Source organism: Bos grunniens, chromosome 20 (assembly GCF_055505025.1).
Source record: "Bos grunniens cultivar Pamir isolate PY7600 chromosome 20, Bosgru_T2T1.0, whole genome shotgun sequence".
NCBI classification, from domain to species: Eukaryota; Metazoa; Chordata; class Mammalia; order Artiodactyla; family Bovidae; genus Bos; species Bos grunniens.
The window spans coordinates 63,218,346-63,243,140 of NC_141184.1; the positions used below are offsets into that span (position 1 = coordinate 63,218,346).

General features: G+C 41.5%; 1 protein-coding gene across 3 annotated transcripts; it reads right to left on the reverse strand.

Moving 5' to 3' along the window:
- Positions 1–2,645: 2,645 nt before the first annotated feature.
- Positions 2,646–23,083, reverse strand: LOC147350516 (uncharacterized). Of its 3 annotated transcripts, XR_015148959.1 has the most exons (4): positions 22,969–23,083; positions 21,481–21,546; positions 19,324–19,444; positions 2,646–3,602 (listed from the first exon to the last, which is right to left on the reverse strand). XR_015148959.1 is itself a non-coding variant. In XM_086362114.1 (3 exons), the coding sequence occupies exons 1-3, from the start codon at positions 21,541–21,543 to the stop codon at positions 3,463–3,465; spliced, it is 324 nt and encodes a 107-aa protein (XP_086218240.1). In that variant the 5' UTR covers positions 21,544–21,640; the 3' UTR covers positions 2,646–3,462. The 3 variants fall into 3 exon arrangements, 2 of the variants coding, with proteins under 2 accessions (XP_086218240.1, XP_086218239.1); XM_086362114.1 differs by lacking the exon at positions 22,969–23,083 and having other exon boundaries at positions 21,481–21,640; XM_086362113.1 differs by lacking the exon at positions 22,969–23,083 and having other exon boundaries at positions 2,646–3,605; positions 21,481–21,640.
- Between the last annotated feature and the right edge of the window lie 1,712 nt (positions 23,084–24,795).

Genomic DNA, 24,795 nt, shown 5'->3' on the forward strand with positions numbered 1-24,795 from the left:
GTCACAGGAGGTCTCTTTCATAGAAACTTGTACTAGTTTTCACACTCAGCAACTTCAGTGAGTGTTACCATCTGTGCTGTAAATTCTGATTTAAATAGCATGATTTTATAATTTTGTTTTTAGGAAATCTTACATATAAGGTCATTTTCACATTACATACTTAAATATCTGAGCCTTATGTTACAGGCACAGTCTTACAGAGCTTACATTCTGTTACAGCAAGGTGGATAAGGAACTGTTCAGTCGCTCAGTCGTGTCCAACTGTGACCTGCAGCATGCCAGGCCTCTCTGTCCATCACCAACTTCCGGAACTTACTCAAACTCCTGTCCATCAAGTCGGTGATGCTGTCCAACCATCTCATCTGTCGTCCCCTTCTCCCGCCTTCAATCTTTCCCAGCATCAGGGTCTTTTCAAATGAGTCAGTGTTACCTGGTGGCAGGTACCAATGAAATGGAAAGTGATGGTGGAGATGTTTTCAATGGGGTAAGTGAACAGAGGAAAGTCTGAAGGGGGTCATTTCAGCAAAAACTTGGAGTAAAACTATAGCTGTCTGGGGGCAACTCTGAGGTTTGAAGGACGTGGGACCCCTTTCAGGGCCCAAAAGGGGACTTTTAGACATCTAACATTCAGAAATGAATTGTCCTTGGAGACACATGTGATGACTAAGAGACTTTATTGGGAAGGGGTAGTTGGGCAGAGAGCAGCAGGTAAGGGAACCCAGGAGGACTGCTCTGCCATGTGGCTCACAGTCTCAAGTTTTATGGTGGTGAGATTAGTTTCCAGATTTGCCTGGCCAATCACACTGACTCAGGGTCCTAACTAGTGGCATGTGCATTGCCCAGCCAAGAAGGATTCTGGGACGTTGGTAAGAACGTGACATCTCCTTTTGACCTTTTCTGAATTCTTCGGTTAGTGGTGGCTTATTAGTTCCATGTTCCTTACCAGGACCTCCTGTTGTAAAATAACGCATGCAAATGGTTACTATGGTGCCTGGTCAGGGTGGGCAGTTTCAGTCAAGTGTTTCCCCTAACAAAAGTAACAGTAAGGACAAATGTCATGAGACAGTAAAATGTTTGGTGTGTGGGTTTTGCCCTTGAGTAAAATTAAAGGAGCATTGTACGGTAAGGATGAGCTTTGGTGGTGGCTCAGATGGCAAAGAATCTGCCTGCAATGCAGGAGACCCAGGTTTGATGCTGGGGTCGGGAAGATCCCCTGGAGAAGGAAATGGCAACCCACACTAGTGTTCTTGCTTTGAGAATTCCATGGACAGAGGAGCCTAGAAGGCTATAGTCCATAGAGTCACAAAGAGTCAAACACGGCTGAGTGACTAAGATTTCAGGCTAAGGATTCATGATTTGCAATCATCCTAGAAATGGGTTTGAGAAAAGAAACCAAGGATGGCTCTTACGGTTTTGGGGTTGACCTGAGCAGCTAGAGGGATGAAATGTGAACTGAAATATGGAATATCTTAACATTTGGTTTGAGCCATCTATAAAGAGAAGTGGAGTAGGTAGGTGGAGTTCAGGGGAGATAATGTGGCTATAGACAAAAAATTGAAAGTGTGTAAATGTGCTTTAAACCATGAGATTGAATTATCATCTGAGAACAGGAAAAAGGGAAGATGGGAGCACTAAACATGAAACTCCCAACAATGAAGTCTGAAGGCTTCAGTAAAGAAAACAAGAGAAGCCTGATGTTCTGATGTGTAGAACAAGACAGAATTTATATTTAGCAACATGGAGGGCATTTGTTCTGGCAGATTTTTTTTATGGCTGTAGAAGAATCAGAATGAGGGCTGTTTTCCCTCCCTCCAGAAGACCATAGGCTTCCTTTTTCCTCAAGACCATGTGAAGTAGCTTTGTTGTTTTCTAAAAACTGGATCATTTAAGAAATGTGGAAGCTTTTGAAGCGTGAACAGGCAAGAGTTGATAGATAACTCCCCTAAATGACTACCAGCATGTAGTGTTTAAATTTGAAAGTTAAAACATCCCCAAAGACTAACAACAATTTTTGTTTGTTACTAGACAAGGTTATTTTAGAATTTATATGAAAAAGTCAGAGAAGCCAGAAAAATTGTAAAAAAAAACAGGTAATGAGGATGGGACAGTCCCAAACAGGTGTGTGTGTTTGTTTTAATTATGGCTACAGGAATTAAACTGATTCATGTATAGGCAGCTTAAAAGAACGAAGACCAGAAGTACCTAAATGCTTCACATGAAACTCAGATGTGGCGCTTAAGTGGGGGTGGGGGGAAGGGTTATTTGACAAGTGCTGGAAAACCGGGTAGGCATTTGTTAAAAAAAAAAAAAAAGTTAGATTCCTACTTCAACCTCATACTAAAAATTCTTGTTCTTTAGTCTCTTGTGTCTGACTCTGCGACCCCATGGACTGTAGCCCTCCAGCCTCTCTGTCCGTGGGATTTCCCAGGCAGGGATACTGGAGTGGGTTGCCATTTCCTTCTCCAGGGTCTCTTCCTGACTCAGGGATCAAACCCATGTCTCCTGCACTGGCAGGTGGATTCTTTACCTCTGAGCCACCCCAGGGAAGCCACCAAATGCAGCTCCTTTTACAGAAAATGATTAATTTTCTTAAATTATAAAGAGTTCCTACAAGTCAGAAAACAATAGAAAATACGCAAAGAATATTGAGTTCACAGAAAATTTAACCTTAGATTGCTTTCTCATTGACTAGAGTCAGAAAAGGCTTCACAACACACCTAGGGAACATGGTAACAGGAATTCATACATTGCTCAGTTCAGTCGCTCAGTCGTGTCCGACTCTGTGACCCCATGGACTGCAGCACACCAGGCCTCCCTGTCCATCACCAACTCCCAGAGCTTGCTCAAACTCCTGCCCATTGAGTCGGTGATGTCATCCAAACATCTTATCCTCTGTCATCCCCTTCTCCTTCTGCCTTTGATCTTTCCCAGCATCAGAGTCTTTCCTAATGAGTCAGCTCTTCGCATCAGGTGGCCAAATTATTGGAGCTTCAGCTTCAGCATCAGTCCTTCCAGTGAATATTCAGGACTGATTTCCCATAGGATGGACTGGTTGGATCTCCTTGCAGTCCAAGGGACTCTCAAGAGTCCTCTCCAACACCACAGTTCAGAAGTATCAATTCTTCAGTACTCAGATTTCTTTAGAGTCCAACACTCACATCCATACATGACTACTGGAAAAACTATAGCTTTGACTAGACGGACCTTTGTTGGCAAAGTAATGTCTCTGCCTTTCAGTATGCTATCTAGGTTGGCCATAGCTTTTCTTCCAAGGAGCAAGTGTCTTTTAATTTCATGAATGCAGTCACCATCTGCAGTGATTTTGGAGCCCTAAAAAGTAAAGTCTGTCACTGTTTCCATTCTTTCCCCATCTATTTGCTGTGAAGTGATGGGACCAGATGCCATAAACTTAGTTTTCTGAATATTGAGTTTTAAACCAATTTTTTCACTCTTCTCTTTCACTTACAACAAGAGCCTCTTTAGTTCTTCATTTTCTGCCATGAGGGTGGTGTCATCTGCATATCTGAGGTTATTGATATTTCTCCCAACAATCTTAATTCCAGCTTGTGCTTCATCCAGCCCAGCATTTTGCATGATGTACTCTGCTAGCAGGAATGTAAATCAGTATAATATGAAGGACAATTTAAAAGCATCAAAATTATAAATACATTCTTTGACCTACAAATGATCCCCTAAATACTTAACCGATATGATAGCTCATAAACTAATGAAGATACTACATATCCTTTAATAGCCACTAAATTCACAAAAATTGAAAATACTAATTGTTAATAATGATGCATGATAGAGGAACAGGAACTTTTACAACACTGATTTAGTATAACTATTTTGGAAACTAGTTGGCCATTACTCAGTAAAGTTGAGCACTTGTATATTTTGACTAAGCCATTATACTACCAGCTGTATACCTTGAAACAACTTCATGTGTGTGCCAGAAAACACACAAGACTCTGTACTGGCATTGTAATAACAGAATAAACAGGAACAATCCAAATGTCTCACAGGATGGATGAATTCTTAAAAGAGTTCTGATCAAAAGAAGCCAGTTTCAGTAAAATACCTATAGAAAACCATTTATATTAATATAAAATTCAGAAACAGGCAAAACTGCATAGAGATGCAATTAAGTGTGTAAATAAAGAACACTACATCTTGGAAAAAGAGCTGAGGGTGGCAATCATGAGGATTTTGGGCGGTGGGTACATTTTATTCTTTAAATGGTGCATGAATGTATACTCATGTATATTTAATACATAACTTTATATAGTACCAGAGAAGACTTACCTAGTACCACACATACTCCCTCAAATTCATCTTTTATAATAAAATCAGACAAGTTTATGGTAAGGGTATAGATGTGTTAGCTTAAGTTCATTTCAGTCCAACATACTTAGGGACTAAATCTCCATGAGAGCTTTTGTTGTTAAATGTCTAAGATATCCAATGCTTCCTACAAGGCCAAGTCTATACATATCTAGATTTACCTTCTGAAATCTTTATTGATAAACTTCTCTACATACTTTGTTTTTATATTTTCACTTTGGCATTACATTTTCTCAAACAGAAAAGTTTATATAAGATGTCTGATTAACACGTATTTCCTTATCACAACTTAGACTTTGAAATATTTAACTTGTGTTCAAAGACGCACTCTTTTTTTCCTTGGCCACACTGTATGGCTTGCAGAATCTTAGTTCCCTGATCAAGGACTGAAACTGGGCCCTTAGCAGTGAAAGTGCAAAGTCCTAACCCCTTGGACAGCCAGGGAATTCCCCAAAGGCCCTCTCTTCATAGGCAGAAAGGAAGGAATTGATACTTAGGTTGAGCTAGTGGTAAAGAACCCGCCTGCCAGTGCAGGAGAATAAGAGACTCAAGTTTGATCTCTGGGTGGGAAGATCCCCTGGAGGAGGGCATGGCTACCCACTGCAGTATTCTTGCCTGGAGAATCCCATGGACAGAGGAGCCTGGCAGGTTACAGTCCGTAGGGCTACAAAGAGTTGAACACAACTGAAGCGACTTAGCACACACACAGGTTTTTCTTCCATGTCTGCTAGGATTTTACAAGCATTGCCGTTTTGTTAAGCCTCATCATTTTTTTCAACTGTAGGCATGCACATTTTCTTTAAGCTTCTTAATTCGATTCCCTGAAATCCTTTTGCTGCTAAGCCGCTTCAGTCGTGTCCAACTCTGTGCAACCCCAGAGACGGCAGCCCACCAGGCTCCCCCGTCCTTGGGATTCTCCAGGCAAGAACACTGGAGTGGGTTACCATTTCCTTCTCCAATGCATGAAAGTGAAAAGTGAAAGTGAAGTCGCTCAGTCATGTCCGACTTCTAGCAACCCCATGGACTGCAGCCCACCAGGCTCCTCCATCCATGGGATTTTCCAGGCAAGACTACTGGAGTGGGTTGCCATTGCCCTTAAACAATATCCAGTTCAGTCGCTCAGTCGTGTCCGACTCTTTGCGACCCCATGAATCGCAGCACGTCCATCACCAACTCCCGGAGTTCACTCAAACTCACATCCATCGAGTCGGTGATGCCATCCAGCCATCTCATCCTCTGTCTTCCCCTTCTCTCCCGCCCCCAATTACTCCCAGCATCAGAGTCTTTTCCAATGAGTCAACTCTTCGCGTGAGGTGGCCAAAGTACTGGAGTACATCATGAGTACATCATGAGAAACGCTGGGCTGGAAGAAGCACAAGCTGGAATCAAGATTGCCGGGAGAAATATCAATAACCTCAGATGACACCACCCTTATGGCAAAAAATGAAGAGGAACTAAAAAGCCTCTTGATGAAAGTGAAAGAGGAGAGTGAAAAAGTTGGCTTAAAGCTCAACATTCAGAAAACTAAGATCATGGCATCTGGTCCCATCACTTCATGGGAAATAGATGGGGAAACAGTGGAAACAATGTCAGACTTTATTTTGGGGGGCTCCAAAATCACTGCAGATGGTGATTGCAGCCATGAAATTAAGACGCTTACTCCTTGGAAGGAAAGTTAGGACCAACCTAGATAGCATACTCAAAAAAACAATACCCAACAATGTATAAATTCATACATGTACCACTAGGTGGAGCCGTTGACCTATATTAACCTGGCTTCCCAGGTGTGGTTCAGTTGTTCAGTCCTGTCTGACTCTGCAACCCCATGGACTGTAGACCACCAGGCTTCTCTGTCCCTGGAATTTCCCAGGCAAGAACACTGGAGTGGATTGCCATCTCCTTCTCCAGGTTTGGTGCCAACTCAGGGATCTAATCTGGTTTCCCGTGCTGCAGGAAGTCTCCTGCATTGCAGGCGGATTCTTTACCAACTGAGCCCACCTGCCAATGCAGCAGACGTAAGAGACCCGGGTTCGATCCCTGGGTGGGGAAGATCCACTGGAGTAGGAAATGAAAATCCACTCCAGTATTCTTGCCTGGAAAATTCCAGGGACACAACTGGGCACCCACACACTCACCTATTAGTACAATATTTTCCAAGAACTGAAAACGTGTGTATAAATAAGATTTCCAGCCCTTAAGCTCACCTCCATTAACATGACATTTTTACATGAAAATAATCTTGAAAACTGTTAAGGCCATTCTTCCTTTTGTATAAAAAAAAATCTTTAAGAAATGTTTTCCTAAGTCCAAGTACAGAGACTGCAGTCTAAGAAAGGCATCTTAAACTTGAAAGTGCCCACATACCACCTGACAGTCTTTTAAAATGAAGACCCTGATTGAGTAGGTTCCGACGAGGCCTCAGGTTGTGCATTTTCCACAGATTCCCTAGTGATGACTTGCAGCTTGTTTAGGGATCTTTGAGTTAGAAAGGGCCTAGAGAATTCTTTGGAACCTGAAGTTCCCTGATGACATCAAGGACTAAATAGTTACTTTGGGCATGTCATGTGAAGAGTTGATTCATTGGAAAAGACCCTGATGCTGGGAGGGATTGGGGGCAGGAGGAGAAGGGGACGACAGAGGATGAGATGGCTGGATGGCATCACTGAGTCGATGGACGTGAGTCTGAGTGAACTCCGGGAGTTGGTGATGGACAGGGAGGCCTGGCGTGCTGCGATTCATGGGGTCGCAAAGAGTCGGACACGACTGAGCGACTGCACTGAACTGACTGAAGCTTCACAGGACAGCAGGGGCTTCTGCGGGTGTATTTTGTTTGCTCAAATGACTTCAATGCCCTGAGCAGTTCCTGAAACAAAAGCTAGGTGCTCGATAATATTTGAGTGAATGAAGACAATGTTTAAGTGCTTTATGTATATTAACTTATTTCATTTTTTTGACAGTCTATGAAGTCAGCTGATTTGCTATTCCTGTTTACAGAGAAGAATACTGACATTATACATAGTGGAACCAGGATTTAAACTCAAACACTTGAACTTGTCCCTCTGGCTCCAGAGCCCACGCTTTTAACAAAAACATTCTACTGCCATTCATTTTTAGGGACCCTGTCACTAACAAAGAGATAGTCCCAAGACTGATTCAGAAGCTTATCGTCCCAAGGTCTGTTACCATTTATCTTTTTGTGGTCACTTGTTCCTAACACACTGTAGGGTTTGTTGTGCCACAGCAGAGAGTCCCAGGGACAGGAGTCATGGGTACTCACTGTCAGCGGGCAGAGCATCCCCTCTCTCCTAACCTGGCCTATAGAGCAGAGGTGGGGAACAAAAGAGGGGCAGCCAGCCCGTCACTCAAGGCTCATGAGGGAATGAGGCGCCGCCAGTCCTTACCTGGTCATCTAATTGGGTTACGTCCTGTAGTTTCCACAATCGAAAGAATGATTCTCATGATCCCAGATTGCGGAAGATCAATAAAGACAGGAGCACCCAAAGTGCCCCTGCGCACCCAACGAAACATCAACATCTACCTCGCAGGCCTTTTGCTGCGCCAGGCTTCTGCGCTGGGTCAGCGCTGGCTTCTCCATGGGAATGGCTGTTCCGGTTAGATCATCATATCGTGAGAAAACCATGTGACTTTACTTTGTTTATTTTCCCTAATCTTCCACAGCAACCATTTGATCTCATTTGTGAATCTAGTGAAAAGGAGGTTGATGCTTCTCAATTTTGAATTGTCCGATGTTTCCTCATTGCTGAACTGGAGTTGTGAATGGTTTTTTTTTAAGACTTCTACAAAGACAAAGCATCCTTCTCACTGCATCATATCAGCAGGTACTTGATATCAATATGACTTATCACTAATGATGTTAACTTTGATCACTCTGGTAGGGTGATATCAGCCAGCTTCTCTGGAGTCAAATTACTATTTTCCTCTTTCCAGACTCCACTCTTTGGAAGTGAGGCATTGAGTCTAGCCCACACTTAAGAGGAAAGGAATTAAACCTCACCTCCAGAAGGGAACGTACCTACATGTGTTATTTGGAATTCCTCTCTAAAGACGATGTGACCCTTCTCCTTAAGATATGTATGTATATATCTAATTATTTACATCAGTACAAACTCATGGACTTTTTTTATTCTTTGGATAATAGTCTAATACTTTTTCTACTTTGTTGCTCAAATTCTTTCCGCTTTGACCATTGGGAACACTTGTAGGTTGGTTTCTGGGTACTTTTTAAAAAATTTTTTATTGGAGTAAAAAAACATTTAAAAAAAAAGTTTATTGGAGTATAGTTGCTGTACAACATTGTTCTGGCTTTTGCTATACAACAAAGTGAATATATATAAATATGGACAGAGGAGCCTGGTGGGCTGCAGTCCATGGGGTCGCTAAGAGTCGGACATGACTGAGCAACTTCACTTTCACTTCTCACTTTCATGCATTGGAGAAGGAAATGGCAACCCACTCCAGGTTCTTGCCTGGAGAATTTCAGGGACAGGGGAGCCTGGTGGGCTGCCGTCTATGGGGTCGCACAGAGTCAGACACGACTGAAGCAACTTAGCAGCAGCAGCAGCAGCAGCATGCTTATACATATCCCCTCTTTTTTGGGTTTCCTTCCCTTTTAGGCAATGGCACCCCATTCCAGTACTCTTCCTGGAAAATCCCATGGATGGAGGAGCCTAGTAGGCTGCAGTCCATGCGGTCGCTAAGAGTCAGACACGACTGAGCGACTTCACTTTCACTTTCCCTTTTAGGTTCTGTGTAATTTTAACATGTCCCCATTCTTTTTTATTCTAATTTTTAGCTTTTACTCTCTGGCAATAAGTGATGCTCCAGACTCATCCTATGTATTTCCTGCCCCAGCCCTAAAATCAGCTATTTTTCTAAGGAGTCTTGGTTCCTTTTTCTAGAGAATGGCATTTAAAAACTAACATCTGGGTGCTGGTTATGCTAACTGCTGCTGATGTATCACTGTTCCTACGTCTTATCAGTGGACAGAGCTAGAAAATGTATGTATACTAACCCATCTATCACCACATATCTGCATTTATTACTATGTTGTTGTTTAGTCGCTAAGTCATGTCCAGCTCTTTTGCGACCCCATGGACTATAGCCTGCCAGGCTCATCTGGCCATGGGATTCTCTAGGCAAGAATACTGAAGTGGTTGCCATTTCCTTCTCCAGGGGATATTCCCAACACAGGGATAAAACCCACATCTCCTGTCTGGCAGGTGGATTCTTTACCACTGAGCCACCTGGGAAGCCCCGTTTACTTCTACATCAGTATATAAAGATCATGGAACTGGAGATACATCATGATAATTTGACGTCAAAGTAATGTCAGAATATCCTGATAGTGTCTCCAACGCGAATCCAGTCTAGTCCTGCCTCCTACTCTTGCTTTGCTTTATTATAACTTCTTTCTCTGACAGTAATAAGCCTGGCTCCAGTTATCTTCAACATCTTTACTTATTTGTTCAATCCTAGTAAACATGACAGTACTTTTGGAATTACTAGCCTGTACCACTGAGAGAAACAGCTTAGTAGAGTCCAGTGTTGACATGTAGTATTCAGTCATAAAATCATTTCCAAAGTTACCTAGGTCAGCTCCTTTTTCTGCGACCCCTTCAGCGAGGTTGTGTCATACTCATGATACAATTAGAGTCACTTGTCTCAACTGCATTTCAGACTTTGATTCTCATCTCCCCCAGCATCCTGGTTTGTTTTTTAAATCTGCATACTGTGAAAGCTCTATGGATTCTGACAAATGTAACGAATCGTTTCTCCACTGTCCTGAAACCATACAGAAGGGTTCCATCACCCTAACAAATTTCCCCATGAGGCTGCATTGTAGTCAGCCACTTTCCCTTCTTCCAAGCTCTGGCAGCCACTGATCTGTTTTCCATCCCTACAGCTTTGCCTTTTCAATAGTATCATAGGAATGGAATCATACTGCATATAACCTTTCGCGTCTGACCTCTTTCACTTAGCAAAACGCTTTTAAGATTCGTTCATATTGCACAGATCGATGGCTTGTTCATTCTCACTGAGTAGTATTCCACTTTATGGGGACGCTGCAGTATATTTATCCCTTCATTTGTTGAAGAGCATCTTGGTTATCTCCAATTTCTGGAAATTATGACTAAAGCTACTGTACATCTTCACATACTGAGTTTTGTGTGAACATAGGGTATTCACTTGGATAAGCATTAATGGGTAAACATTATTGTTTTTTCAAGTCTCTAAGTTTCAGGGTAATTCGTTCAAAGAAATAGATAACCAATGCTCTTTTTTCCCCCCTACACTATTTGAGTATAAGCTGAAGATGCCTCTTTAGTGTGTTGTCCTAAAATATTCTCTTATATGACCGCAGAAAAATGATCAAAATTTGGATGTACTTTGCATTATTCAAATTTTACTAGTTTATCCTGATAACATCACTAATAACAAAAGAACATTCCCTTATTATTCATCATATTCAGGTGGCATTGCTTTAGCTTTTTCAACCTGGTAAGACTCCCCCTAGCCACTGTCTTTCATAACATTGACATTTTTGAAGATGATAAACCAAATTTTTCATGTCATGTCCCTCCATTTAGGTTCATATTATTTTCTTTCTGTTAGATTCAGAAATATGAATTTTGGGCAGAAGCACTGTGATGTTAAGAGACATATTATGCTAATCTGTACTGTTATGAAAGATGTCAACCTTGACCTCTTATGGTCCTGTCTACCACATTTCTCAAATCTAAAGTTACTATTTTCCCCTTGACAATTAAAAGTATATTGTGGGCTTATACTTTGAGATTATGCAAATCCTGCTTCTCATTGAACTTTCACCCACTAGTTTTAGCATTTATTGATTATTCTTGCCTGGGTCAATTATTATTATATTGATTTTTCATTCTTATTATTCTATTTTTCTACATTTTAGTTGACATTCTAAGGAAGAGGTTTTTCTTTCCCATTATTTATTTATTCTTTTATATCAATATGAATCAATGCATTTTAATAAATTTTGACTTTATGTGTCAGATGAAAATTTGGTAATATTAAATATTTTGGTTTAGCTGCTCAGTGGTGTCTGACTCTTTGCTACCCCATAGACTATAGCCTGCCAGTCTGGGATTTCCCAGGTAAGAATACTGGAGTGGCTTGCCATTTCTTTTCTTCTCTCTTCCTCACCTCCTAACCTTCCCCACCCATAGGCTTTAGAACCTCAGCAAGCATTTATTTGCTTCAGAGATGGGCTTAAAGAATTAGAGCAAACAAAACACCTAATTGAATTTCCAAACGTATTTTTTAAAACTTTCTGCTATCATGTGAACTTTTGATAGCTCATATTGGCTTGGCCAATAAGATTGTATAGAAAAACCCAAACAAACTTTTTGGTCAACCCACTATCTTAGGAACTAAAATTTTAAATTATCTACAACTGATTTGTATTAATTAGCAGTAGAAAGGGAATGAAGGGAAGGAAAATTTGTAACGATGCACAATATGATAATAAGAGGTGAAGTAAGAGATCAGGGGTGGCTGCTATCGTCCTTTTTTCTTCTTCTTCAACTAGTTAGAGCACTAGTTGATATGTGTAACATCCTTCCTCCGCTGTTCATTCCATGTTCTCTTACTCTTAGCCGGCCAGCCCCTCAGCATGTTGCAGTACTTAAGCGGGTGAGGTGAATTAAACCTTCTTTCCTAAAGCTCTCCTGAGCAGTAGGTGGATATAGCAGACTCTGTTGGTGCCCGCCAAGATGCTCTTCGCAAAGCCAGTCAGTGAAGCCCCAGCTGATGAAAGATAGGCTGAGAAAACCCACAGGCACCTTCTTCTCCTGACCGTTGCCCTTGGCTGATGGGCAATGCCCCATTCAGCATTTGCCAAAATGGGTGCCCCAGCAGAACCCATAGAGGCAGCCCCACACACTGTCACGCCCAGGGACACACTTGGGAACTGTGCTTCCTGCTCCCACAGTCTCAGGCTCTTGACTACGATCGAGAGACCTTGTTTCCCAGAGGGAGATGCTTCTAAAGGGTCCACAGGAGGAATCTCACTAAACTTAAAAGCTGCTATGGCTACCGAGTCATGTTAGGCTTTTTATGCCAGTAAGCCCGCAGGTTAAAAAGGGACTTATTTACTGGTAGGGGTGATTGGCCCTGATAATCATCAGGGGGTAGAACTGTTGCAAAGTAGAGCAGGAAGCAATAATCTGGGCATTCAGACAATCGACTGGGTCTTCTTTGTGTTGTTCTGTTGCGTGTGTGTGCTCAGCCATGGCCAGCTCTTTGTGACCCTATGGACTGTAGCCTGCCAGGTTCCTCTGTCCATGGAATTTTCCACGCAAGAATACTGGAATGGGTTGCCATTTCCTTCTCCGGGGGATCTTCCCAACCCAGGGACGGAACCAGAGACTCTTGTGTCTCCTGCGTTGCAGGTGGATTCTCTACCGCTGTACCACTTGGGAAGCCAACTGGATCTTCTTTAACTCCTCTCAAGTATGTTTAATCCAACTCAGAGGGTTGGAAAGTAACTCCAGGTAAGTTCATGGATCCACGGAGCCTACTACTTGATCTACAAATTTCTGAGAGAAGTATACTAAAATCTCGCATTATGGACTGTGAATTTTCCTATTTCCCTTTGTAGCTCTGTCAAAATTTGATTTATATACTTTGAAGATAAGTTGTTAGATATATAAAGTATGAGTGGTGACTGCATCTCAGGGGAATTGAATTTTTATCATTGCAATAAATTATTAAGTAATTTGAAATGAATATATTAATAACAATAACTTTCTTTTGGTTTATATTGCCTGATATGTATTTTCCATCATTTTTTTCTGGCTTTCCTTATTTTTACGTGTGTCATGTAAAAATTACAGTTGGAAAGTATAATTGGATTTCCTTTTGTTTTTTAACTTTTTAAATTTTTTGCTGTGCTGGGTCTTAGTCGTGGCACTTGGGTTCTTCATTGCCGTGTGTGGGTTTAGTTGCCCCTGAAGCGTGTGGGATCTTAGTTCCCAGGACAGGGACTGACCTTGTGTCCCCTGCCTTGGAAGGCAGATTCTAAACCACTAGACCACAGGGAAGTCCCCCTAGTGGAATTTGTCTTTAAAATCCAGTGTGACTCAAAAGAGTTATATATGGGTTCATATGTCCCACAGTGTTCTCTTTCCTTTCTTTTTCCTTGACCTCTTTTTTGTTTTGGAACTTTTTCTTCTTTCTTTAATCCATTTTTCTCTATTAATCTGAAAGTTATATCCTTCAATTTTGGCTTTCCAAGTGGCTCGGTGGTAAAGAATCTGCCTGCCAATGAAGGAGATGTGGGTTCAATCCCTGGGTCAGAAAGATCCCCTGGATCTTTCTGGAGAAGGAAATGGAGAAGGAAATGGCAACCCACTCTAGTATTCTTGCCTGGGAAATCCCATGGATGGAGGAACCTGGAGGCCTACAGTCCATGGGATCAGAAAGAGTCAGACATAACTTAGCAACTAAACAGTAACAACAATCCTTTCATTTTAGTATTTTATGGTAACTTCACCTATTTTACCCACATACCTAATGTCATTCAATGATATTTAAGTTAATCAGTATCCTTTCCCTTCGTTTGGAACATTCCCTAGACCCTAGAATGCTTTAACTCTGATTACTACCCTCTCCCACTTAGGTGCCATTATTGAATAATATTTTAGTTCTCTTCTTTTTTCTCCATAAAGTATACATTATATTTATTTTATATATTTGACTTTTTTTAGATTTGTCCATATATTATATTATCCTTTTGTAATCTTCCTTTATCATTTCAATTTGTATGTCACATTTTTGTCTAAAGTCATTATATGAGTATCAATTCAGTTCAGTTGCTCAGTCATGTCTGACTCTTTGCAACCCCATGAACCGCAGCATGCCAGGCCTCCCTGTCCATCACCAACTCCCAGAGCCCATCCAAACCCATGTCCATTGTGCTGGACATGCCATCCAACCATCTCATCCTCTGTCGTCCCCTTCTCCTGCCCTCAATCTTTCCGTGCATAAGGGTCTTTTTGAATGAGTCAGCTCTCCGCATCAGGTGGCCAAAGGATTGGAATTTCAGCTTCAACATCCGTCCTTCCAATGAACACCCAGGACTGATCTCCTTTAAGATGGACTGGTTGGATCTCCTTGCAGTCCAAGGGACTCTCAAGAGTCTTCTCCAACACCACAGTTCAAAACCATCAATTCTTTGGGGCTCAGCTTTCTTTATAGTCCAACTCTCACATCTACATGACCACTGGAAAAACCATAGCCTTGACTAGACGGACCTTTGTTGGCCAAGTAATGTCTCTGCTTTTTAATATGCTGTCTCATGAAGTCATGGAGTCGCTCAGTCATGTCCAACTCTTTGTGACCCCATGGACTGTAGCCCACCAGGCTCCTCCATCCATGGAATTTTCTAGGCAAGAGTACTGGAGTGGGTTGCCATTTCCTAGGTTGGTCATAACTTCCCTTCCAAGGAGCAAGGGTCTTTTAATTTCATGGCTGTAATCACCATCCGCAGTGATTTTGGAGCCCAGAAAAATAAAGTCAGCCACTGTTTCCACTGTTTCCCCATCTATTTGCCATGAAGTGATGGGAACAGATGCCATGATCTTAGTTTTCTGAATGTTGAGCTTTAAACCAACTTTTTCACTCTCCTCTTTCACTTTCATTAAGAGGCTCTTTAGTTCTTCTTCACTTTCTGCCATAAGGGTGGTATCATCTGCATATCTGAGGTTATTGATATTTCTCCCGGCAATCTTGATTCCAGCTTGTGCTTCTTCCAGTCCAGCGTTTCTCATGATGTATTCTGCATAGAAGTTAAATAAGCAGGGTGACAATATACAGCCTTGACGTACTCCTTTTCCTATTTGGAACCAGTCTGTTTTTCCATGTCCAGTTCTAAATGTTGCTTCCTGACCTGTATATCCTTTGCAGCCAAAGATGGAGAACTCTATACGGTCAGCAAAAACAACACCAGGAGTGGACTGTGGCTCAGATCATGAACTCCTTAGAGCCAAATTCAGACGTAAATTGAAGAAAGTGGGGAAAACCACTAGACCATTCAGGTATGACGTAAATCAAATCCCTTATGACTACACACTGGAAGTGAGAAATAGATTTAAGGGACTATATCTGATAGACAGAGTGCCTGAAGAACTATGGACAGAGGTTCATGACATTGTACAGGAGACAGGGAGCAAGACGATCTGCAAGAAAAAGAAATGCAAAAAAGCAAAATGGCTCTCTGAGGAGGCCTTACAAATAGCTGTGAAAAGAAGAGAAGTGAAAAGCAAAGAAGGAAAGATATACCCATTTGAATGCAGAGTTCTAAAGAATAGCAAGGAGAGATAAGAAAGCCTTCCTCAGCGATAAATGCAAAGAAATAGAGGAAAACAATAGAATGGGAAAGACTAGAGATCTCTTCAAGAAAATTAGAGATACCAAGGGAACATTCCATGCAAAGATGGGCTCAATAAAGGACAGAAATGGTATGGACCTAACAGAAGCAGAAGATATTAAGAAGAGGTGGCAAGAATACACAGAAGAACTATACAGAAAAGATCTTCACAACCCAGATAATCACAAAGGTGTGATCACTCACACTTACCTAGAGCCAGACATCCTGGAATGTTAAGTCAGGTGGGCCTTAGGAAGCATCACTATAAACAAAGCTCGTGGAGGGGATGGAATCCCAGTTGAGCTCTTTCAAATCCTGAAAGATGATGCTGTGAAAGTGCTGCACTCAATATGCCAGCAAATTTGGAGAACTCAGCAGTGGCCACAGGACTGGAAAAGGTCAATTTTCATTCCAATCCCAAAGAAAGGTAATGCCAAAGAATGCTCAAACTACCACACAATTGCACTCATCTCACACGCTAGTAAAGTAATGCTCAAAATTCTCCAAGCCAGGCTTCAGCAATATGTGAACTGTGAACTTCCAGATGCTCAAGCTGGTTTTAGAAAAGGCCAAGGAACCAGAGATCAAATTGCCAACATCTGCTGGACCATCGAAAAAGCAAGAGAGTTCCAGAAAAACATCTATTTCTGCTTTATATGAGTATAGACTTTAGAATTTCCTTTGGAAAGGGTCTGTTGAAGTAAAATATATTTTCACTTATCTTAAAATTTTTCCTAATTTTTGTTTCCTTTTTTGAGAGCATTTTGGCTGGGTAGATAATTCTAGGTTGACATTTATTTTCACTCAGCACATGGACGATATTATTTCCCTCTCTTGAGCCTTATATTGTTGCTATTGTGAAATCAGTGTTCATCTTAGATGCTTTTTTTTGTTTAAAAAAAAATTTTTTTTTAGTCTTTGGTATGTATTTCACCATGATGCATCTGAATGTGGAAATATTTTTAATCTTACTTGAGATACAACAGACTTGCTAAGTTTGAAGATTTATGTCTATTAATACTTTTTAGGGGCTTCCCTGGTGGCTCAATGGTAAAAAAAAAATCTGCTTGCCAATGCAGGAAACATGGCTTTGATCCCCAGTCCATGAAGATCCCACATGCCATGGAGCAACAAAGCCCATGTGCCATAACTATGAAGACTATGCTCTAGAACCTGGATATATGTGTTAAGTCACTTCAGTCATGTCTGACTCTGCAACCCCATGGATGGTAACCCACCAGGCTCCTCTGTCCATGGAATTCTCCAGGCAAGAATACTGGAGTGGGTTGCCATTACCTCCTCCAGGGGATCTTCCCAATCTGGGGATCGAAACCATGTCTCTTATGTCTCCTGCATTGACAGGCAGGTTCTTTACTACTAGCGCCGCCTGGGAAGCCCCTAGAACCTGGGAGTCACAACTATTGAGCCCATGTGCCCATGAAATTACTTTACTGAATCCCATGTGCCCATGAAATTACTTTACTGAAGCCCATGTGCCTTAGGGCCCCTGCTCCCCAACAAGAGAAGCCACCACCAGGAGAAGCCCATGCATCACAGTGAAGAGTAGCCCCCGCTCTCCACAGCTGGAGAAAAGCCCACAGCAGCAAAGACTCAGCACAGCCACAAATAATACATAAATAAAATTATTTTTTAAAACTAGTGATTTTTATGATTCTCTTTTTAAACAATCTTTTTGTAAATCTTCTTTTTTCTTACCTACTAATCTAATCTCTTATCTACTTCTGGAACCATAAATGTTTGTTAGAATTCACTTTTATCTTTCATCCTTTAGCTATTTTTTTTATTTCTTCCTAACTGTCCTCAGAGACTCTTTTCTTTCTCACTATCTTCCAAGTCACTAATTCTTCTTTAGTTCTGACTGATCTGCCATTAATTTCTCCACTGTTTTAAGTTTTAATTATTTTACTAAAATAAACTAGACGCTCTAGATGATTCTTTTTCAGATTTGCTCATTTTATATAGTCTCTAATTCCTTGCTTATTATTTTCAATCTCTCTTTTTATTCCTTAAATACACTTAGCTTAGTTATTCATACTGTGTCTGGTGATTTCATTATCTGAATTTGTTGTGTGTCTGATTCTGGTACCTTTGTATCTCTTTCACTTGTGGTACCTGGTTCCCTTGTATTTTGTGATTTTTAAATTAGCTTTCAGATTCCTTGGAATTTCATTTGTAGAAATTCTTGAGGCATGGGTTGGCATGGACCGAAATTATTGTCCTCCAGAGAGGATTTTAGTTTGCCTGTGCTACTTACTTGGCATGTAAGTAACCCAGGGACACTGAAGTAAGTTCTCTGCTTCAGTTTTGGTTTTTTTTTTAATATAGTGTGAATTTAGGCTACGAAATCATGTAAGTGCTAGCTTGTGGTAATGAATTTTTAGCAGACATTTGCCCTCTTCATTGAGTGTATAGGCCAAAATCCACAAGGTTCCTTGCTATCCCCTTCTTTCCAGCAGGTTTATTTCGTGCTCACCTTTGCCTTGATAATATTGACTTTAGGGTCCCAAATCATGATTAAAAGTGCTGCTTTAAATCAATAATGAAATGATGGAAAATATAATAAACAGTTGTGTTATAACTTAAAAAATTGTTAAATCCCTGTATCATGCCTTAAACTAAAACATATTCTAAAGAGATTAAAAATGTTAAAGTAAAAAATGAAATCAGGGGAAGGTTATAAACATACTCTATGTATTCTCCCTCCCCTGAAACAACTCAACAGTGTGGAAGAAGTTGTGGGGGAAATGTGATCACCACCAGAGCCTTCAGGGTAAGTCCCACCTATGAGACTGAAGCTTTGGATTTTATGGAGACAAGCAAGTACTATTCAGACATGTAGTAATATCTATTACTGCATAACAAACCAATCTCTTCAACACTCACTGGCTAAAAACAATAACAATGCTTTGCACGTGACTCTGCAATTAGGGCAGGGCTTAGAAGGAAACTGCCGTCTCCACTCTGCATTTCATTGGCTGGGGTGGCTTCCTGGAAATGGGAGGACCCACTTTCAAGATGTGTCATTCAAATGGTTGGGGAGTTGGTTCTAGCTGTTGGCTGGAAGCCAGATGGGAATGTATTCTTTGGGCCTCATTCCTGGCTGTCTGGATCGCTCCCGTGGCCCACAGGCTTCTGCACAGCATGGTGCTTAGGGGTCAAGATCGAGTGTCCCAGGAGAACCAGATAGACGTGGTACAGCTTTTTACGACCTTACCTCAAAAGTCATATATTATTTTCATTGTAGTCACAATCTTGCATAGATTCAAGTGGAGGAAACAGACACCACCTCTCACAGAGAAGGGTGTCAGAGTCACATTGTTAGAAGAATATGTGGGATGAAAAATATTGTTTTGCCCATTTTTGTGAAATACATTCAATCACAAGGACATGAGTTTGCTGTAAACTTGACTCTTTGATGTGACATAGGTTATTGAACCCACAGATGACCCTGCCCACCTGGGAAGGACCTGATTGTTTCACAGAGCTTTGGGAATTTTCCATTGGAGAGGAAGCCATTGCATACCTATTTACACACCTACCTGGCAGCCACCACCTCTGCTGACTCATGACAATTGTCATAAGACTTCTTGGATTTAAATCTTTCCTCCACCACTTCCTGACCATGTGACCTCTCTGTGTCTTGGTTTCTTCATCTGTAAACTGAGGATAATAATAATACATATTTTAGAAAACTGTCATTAAAGTTAAAGGAATTAACTCGTGTAGAGGCCTCATACAGTACCTGACACATAGCTAGCCTACAGAGGATTCCACCCCAGGGACTCAGCTCCGTGCCTACCTGCTCATATTTCCAGGGTGAAGTAAAAGTTGCTTCTGGCCAGAGAGGGCCTTCCAAGTGTTGGGGTCCAAGTGCCATCAACCAAGGAGTCACATGAAAGAGATCTAGGGCCGGGATTTCGCTGGTGCTCCAGTGGTTAAAAATTTACCTTCCAATGCAGGGGACGTGGGTTCAATCCCTGCTCAGGGAACTAAGATCCCACATGCCACAGAGAAACTAAGTCTTCACGCTTTAACTACTGAGCCCGCCCATCGCAACAAAGACTCAGCACAGCCAATGAATAAATAAAGAGATCTAGAGCTGAGCATCTCTGAACAAATCTGGGCAGCCTAGTCATTTGACCTGCATCCTTCTGCTTCTGGCCACCTGAGGGTGGAAGACACCTTTGACCCCAGGCCACTAGCTATTCACCTCAGAGACAGAGCACCTCCTGGGTCACTCCTCTCTGGCCATTATGAGTGGTCTCCATGAACAGAGCAATTCAGTTCAGTTCAGTTCAGTTGCTCAGTCATGTCTGACTCTTTGCAACCCCATGGACTGCAGCACGACAGGCCTCCCTGTCCATCACCAATTCCCGGAGTTCACTCGAACTCACGTCCATCGAGTCAATGATACCATCCAGCCATCTCATCCTCTGTCGTCCCCTTCTCCTCCTGCCCCCAATCCCTCCCAGCATCAGAGTCTTTTCCAATGAGTCAACTCTTTGCATGAGGTGGCCAAAGTACTGGAGTTTCAGCTTTAGCATCATTCCCTCCAAAGAACACCCAGGGCTGATCTCCTTCAGAATGGACTGGTTGGATCTCCTTGCAGGGTTTTCCTCAATTGGAGCCCAGTGGAAAGGCAGACAGCTTCAGTCAGTAAGCCAAATTGCCCCCAGAAACTTCTGTGAGCCAGTGGCCTGGTTAGTCAGTCATCCTTCAGGACAGTGAGCTTGCAGGAAAACCACTGGTCATAGCATCAGCCTCCGAGATATAAATGGAAGTGACTTCTAACGAAAAGTTAAGGCATCAAATAGAAGGACTTCTGCTTTGCCTCTCCTCTGTTCTCATTCATATGGCCAAGAAATAGAAAAATAAATTCAAAGCAGTACAGGAAAACCAGAAAGGGTGCTTCCAGCAGACCAATACAGTAAGAAATTTTCAAAAAGAAATGAGACTGATTGACAGAAAAATCTGGCAGAGCAGAAGAAACTAAAGCCCTTACCTGGACCAGGGCACTTGAGCAGTTAACAAAAGCGAAAAACAATCGAGCCATACCCCGGCTCTGCTTCTACTTCTGCTCAGTCGCTCAGTCACGTCCAATTCTTTGTGGTCCCATGGCCTGTAGCCCTTAATGCCCTTCTGTCCATGGAATTTTCCAGGCAAGACGACTGGAGTGGGTTGCCATTTCCTACTCCAGGAAATCTTCCCAACCCAGGGATTAAACTCGTGTCTCTTGTGTCTTATGCACTGGCTGATGGATTCTTTACCAATGCCCTGCCTGGAAAGCCCATACGCCTAGACTCTACCAACTCATCAACTCCTGGAGTTGCTCCCACAGCAGCTGGCTGTAATTGTATGGGCTCAGATGAGAGTCACCGGTACAGTTTTCTGAAGTAATTATTTACCACAGCAGACCCAGAGTAGTGGTGTTCTGAAGACAGGCTCTTGGGAGTCTGTGCTCATCTCTTCCCAATTCCCATTCAGTACTGTTACATTGCCAGCTTGAAACTGGCCAGAGTAGGAGAATTTATACCATGAAAATCAGCAAATGCTGCAAATCAAGGCTTCCTTCCCTCCACCCTAGAGCTAGTTGTTAAACATTTACCAGCATACCACTGCTCCAGAGTAAGCTAAGATTGGAGGAAAAGGACACTGCCCAGAGGGTCAGGGAACCAAAACTAAAAAGAGAAGTTTACCTTCACAATCACCCTGTCCTTCCACAATCCCACGAGGCAGATTTCTCTAATGAACACATGCATTCACTGCGAAGTAAACAGGAGTTTTCATTTGACGTGAGGAAATGCATTCCAACTATGGATAAAATTTAGTCTAGAGTTGCACCTACAAATAGGAACAGGCAACTAAGAACTAATAAACATTTGAGAGGAATCAACAACATGAAAGAGAGCACCAAATTCAACGTACAGAACTAGCTCATGCTAAAAAACACAGAGTTAATGGAAACAGATTAGAAATAGTCAGTATCCTCAGAGTTACTTGAAAGTATATTACATTTAAAAAAAGAGATACTTCCCAGGAAACACAATCAGAATTTATGGAAATTTTAAAATATAATTGCTAGACCTAAAAGTTGGTTTGAATATGCAATTAAAGAGTTAGAAAATTGAGTTGAAAGATTCTTTGACTATGATATGCCCCAAAAGACAGAAAGAAATGAAGAAATAGGGAGGAAAAAAGAAAGAAAGAAAAGTAACATTAACAGACATGGAGGGTAGGTATAACTAAAATTGTAGGTATAGAACTGTGAGAATAAACAAGAGGAAAGTACCAAAGGAATAAGAAAAGAACATATGCCAGAACTCAAGAGGGACTTGCACTGAACGGGCTTATTAAATACCAAGCAGAATTAATGCACGGAGAAGGCAATGACATCCCACTCCAGTACTGTTGCCTGAAAAGTCCCATGGACGGAGGGGCCTGGTGGGTTGCAGTCCACGGGGTCGCTAGGAGTCGGACACGACTGAAGCGACTTAGCAGTAACAGCAGCAGAATTAATGCAAAATTATTTTCTAAAGGTGTCTGAGTATTAATATGAAGAAAGTTGGGTTTTCCTTCCTCTTCTTTTAGAAAACACCTATAAATAACAGGAAAATTATAACAGGAAAGTGAGAAACAGTGATGCCAACCCCATATCTAATGAAATGAGATGGTGTCTGAAACTAAAACAGGAAGGATCGCCAAAAGTGGCAAGGGTCACACAGAGATCCAGAGAAGCATGGAACCAGGAGCTGAAGATGTGGGAAAAGGCAGCAGAGTCCGTGACTCTAGTGTGCAGAGCTTAAGCTGAAAATCAATAAGCACTCATTTGCAAAAATGAAATGAGGTTCCGGTGGGGAGAACCTCTTTGGGCTCAGTTTGGTACCAAGAAAAAGCTGAGGAAGTAGATTTGAGCTAGAAATAGCTGATTTCTTGCTAATCATATTTTTCAGGACTCATCATATTTTTCAGGAAGCAGTCTGTTGCTGAGGGAGGAGAGTAAAGGAGAAAGATGTATTGTGACATCCCTTTGTTACTGACCTCAAGTAGGCTGTGGAGAAGCAAAACCTAAAGGAACTGACTCACACACATACCCTGTATTATGAGGACAGTTTCTACTGATCTTGAATAATTCTGGCCTCTTTCACACAAAACTCCAGTAAATAGATAGTCTGGGGAAAACTTACCTTATTTCAGAGAAGGCAATGGCACCTCTTGCCTGGAAAATCCCATGGACGGAGGAGCCTGGTAGGCTGCAGTCCATGGGGTCGTGAAGAGTCAGACACAACTGAGCGACTTCACTTTCACTTTTCACTTTCATGCATTAGAGAAGGAAATGGCAACCCACTCCAGTGTTCTTGCCTGGAGAATCCCAGGGATGGGGGAGCCTGATGGGCTGCCGTCTATGGGGTCGCACAGAGTCGGACACGACCGAAGCGACTTAGCAGCAACCTTATTTAAAATTTAATAAATGAATTTTTTTAAAAAAGCTACTCCAGGAACTATGAAAAGATATGAGAAAGAATGAGGTGGAAGAAACCAGGCAAAGCAAATGTCAGATGAAGAATTTTTACCAGGGAGCAGGAAAAATTTGAGACCAAGCAAACTGCCATGAAATAAGTTTTAAAATTTTATTTCAATAAAATTCATTTGGATAAAATAAGAGCACAAAGCAGAAATATGAGCATTCAGGGAAGATAAGATAAAAACATGGAGATATATTTTTTTCCACATCGATGAAACACGAGACGGTAGGGCCCTAGGAGAAATGAAAGGAAAACAAAAATTTCAGTTGTCACTACAAGGATATATTGTACAATACGGAGTATACACACAATATTTTTAAATAACTACTTAAAAATTTCAGGTGTAAGCATGACACCAGAAGCAGCACAAAGGAAAATAAGCATTTCTGGAAACACAGTGAGGTAGGAACACAGAGGATAGGATTAAAAAAAACAGAACAAAATGAAAAAAATATGTTTTAACAGGATCAGACAAAGAAAGAAAAATCTGTTTATGCATGACTAGTGTCTTTCAGTCTAAACACTAAATAAGATGTTTAGATATCATTCAAGTAAACATTAAGAAATATTTAAGATGTACTTCTGAAGAATATTCCGGAAATAAAAAACTTTGTACCAACTCATTGAAGAAAGACATCATATCATTGGCAAAATCGGTTCTTCCACTTTTCTAAAGAGCTGGGCATATGGCTCAAGTCTCCGAATCACAGTGTGAAGTGAAGTTCAGCTGCATAGTCGTGTCTGACTCTCTGTGACTCCATGGACTGCAGCACGCCAGGCCTCCCTGTCCATCACCAACTCCCAGAGCTTACTCAAACTCACATCCATCGGGTCGGTGATGCCATCCAGCCATCTCATCCTCTGTTGTCCCCTTCTCCTCCTGCCATTAATCTTTCCCAGCATCAGGGTCTTTTCAAATGAGTCAGCTCTTCGTATCAGGTGGCCAAAGTATTGGAGTTTCAGCTTCAAGATCAGTCCTTCCAATGAACACTCAGGACTGATTTCCTTTAGGATGGACTGGTTGGATCTCCTTGCAGTCCAAGGGACTCTCGAGAGTCTTCTCCAACACCACAGTTCAAAAGCATCAATTCTTCGGGGCTCAGCTTTCTTTATAGTCCAACTCTCACATCCGTACATGACTACTGGAAAAAAATTGTCCTGAAACCTGGAATACTGGTTGTATTCTGTTACCTTAGGAAGAAATGAACTTCTATTTTGTTAAGACCATTTCATTAGGGATCTATCATAATAGTTCAGCGTATCCTAACAGGGGCACAGAAAAAGTGAATGTGGAACATCTATAACAAGTTATGTTGTGATAAATTTATTTGACTTCAAAGAAAACCCTTTGGACAGACAGGTTGAAAAAATAATGTAAAAAGGGAAAAAACAATTTTGGCCAGCTTCAGACTATATTCTAATATAATATTCAGACTTCTCCATGGAATATTATTGCTGAGAGCCAGTAGAACAATTCTATAAAATCAA

Coding starts and splice junctions, on each gene's coding strand:
- LOC147350516 (XM_086362113.1), bottom strand. CDS start 21,543: ATGCATGTGTTCATTAGAGAAATCTGCCTCGTGGGATTGTGGAAGGAC. Junction 19,445..21,480: donor AGGACAGGGTGATTGTGAAG/GTAAACTTCTCT, acceptor TATTATCCTCAG/TTTACAGATGAAGAAACCAA. Junction 3,606..19,323: donor GCAGAGGTGGTGGCTGCCAG/GTAGGTGTGTAA, acceptor CATTCCTGCTAG/CAGAGTACATCATGCAAAAT.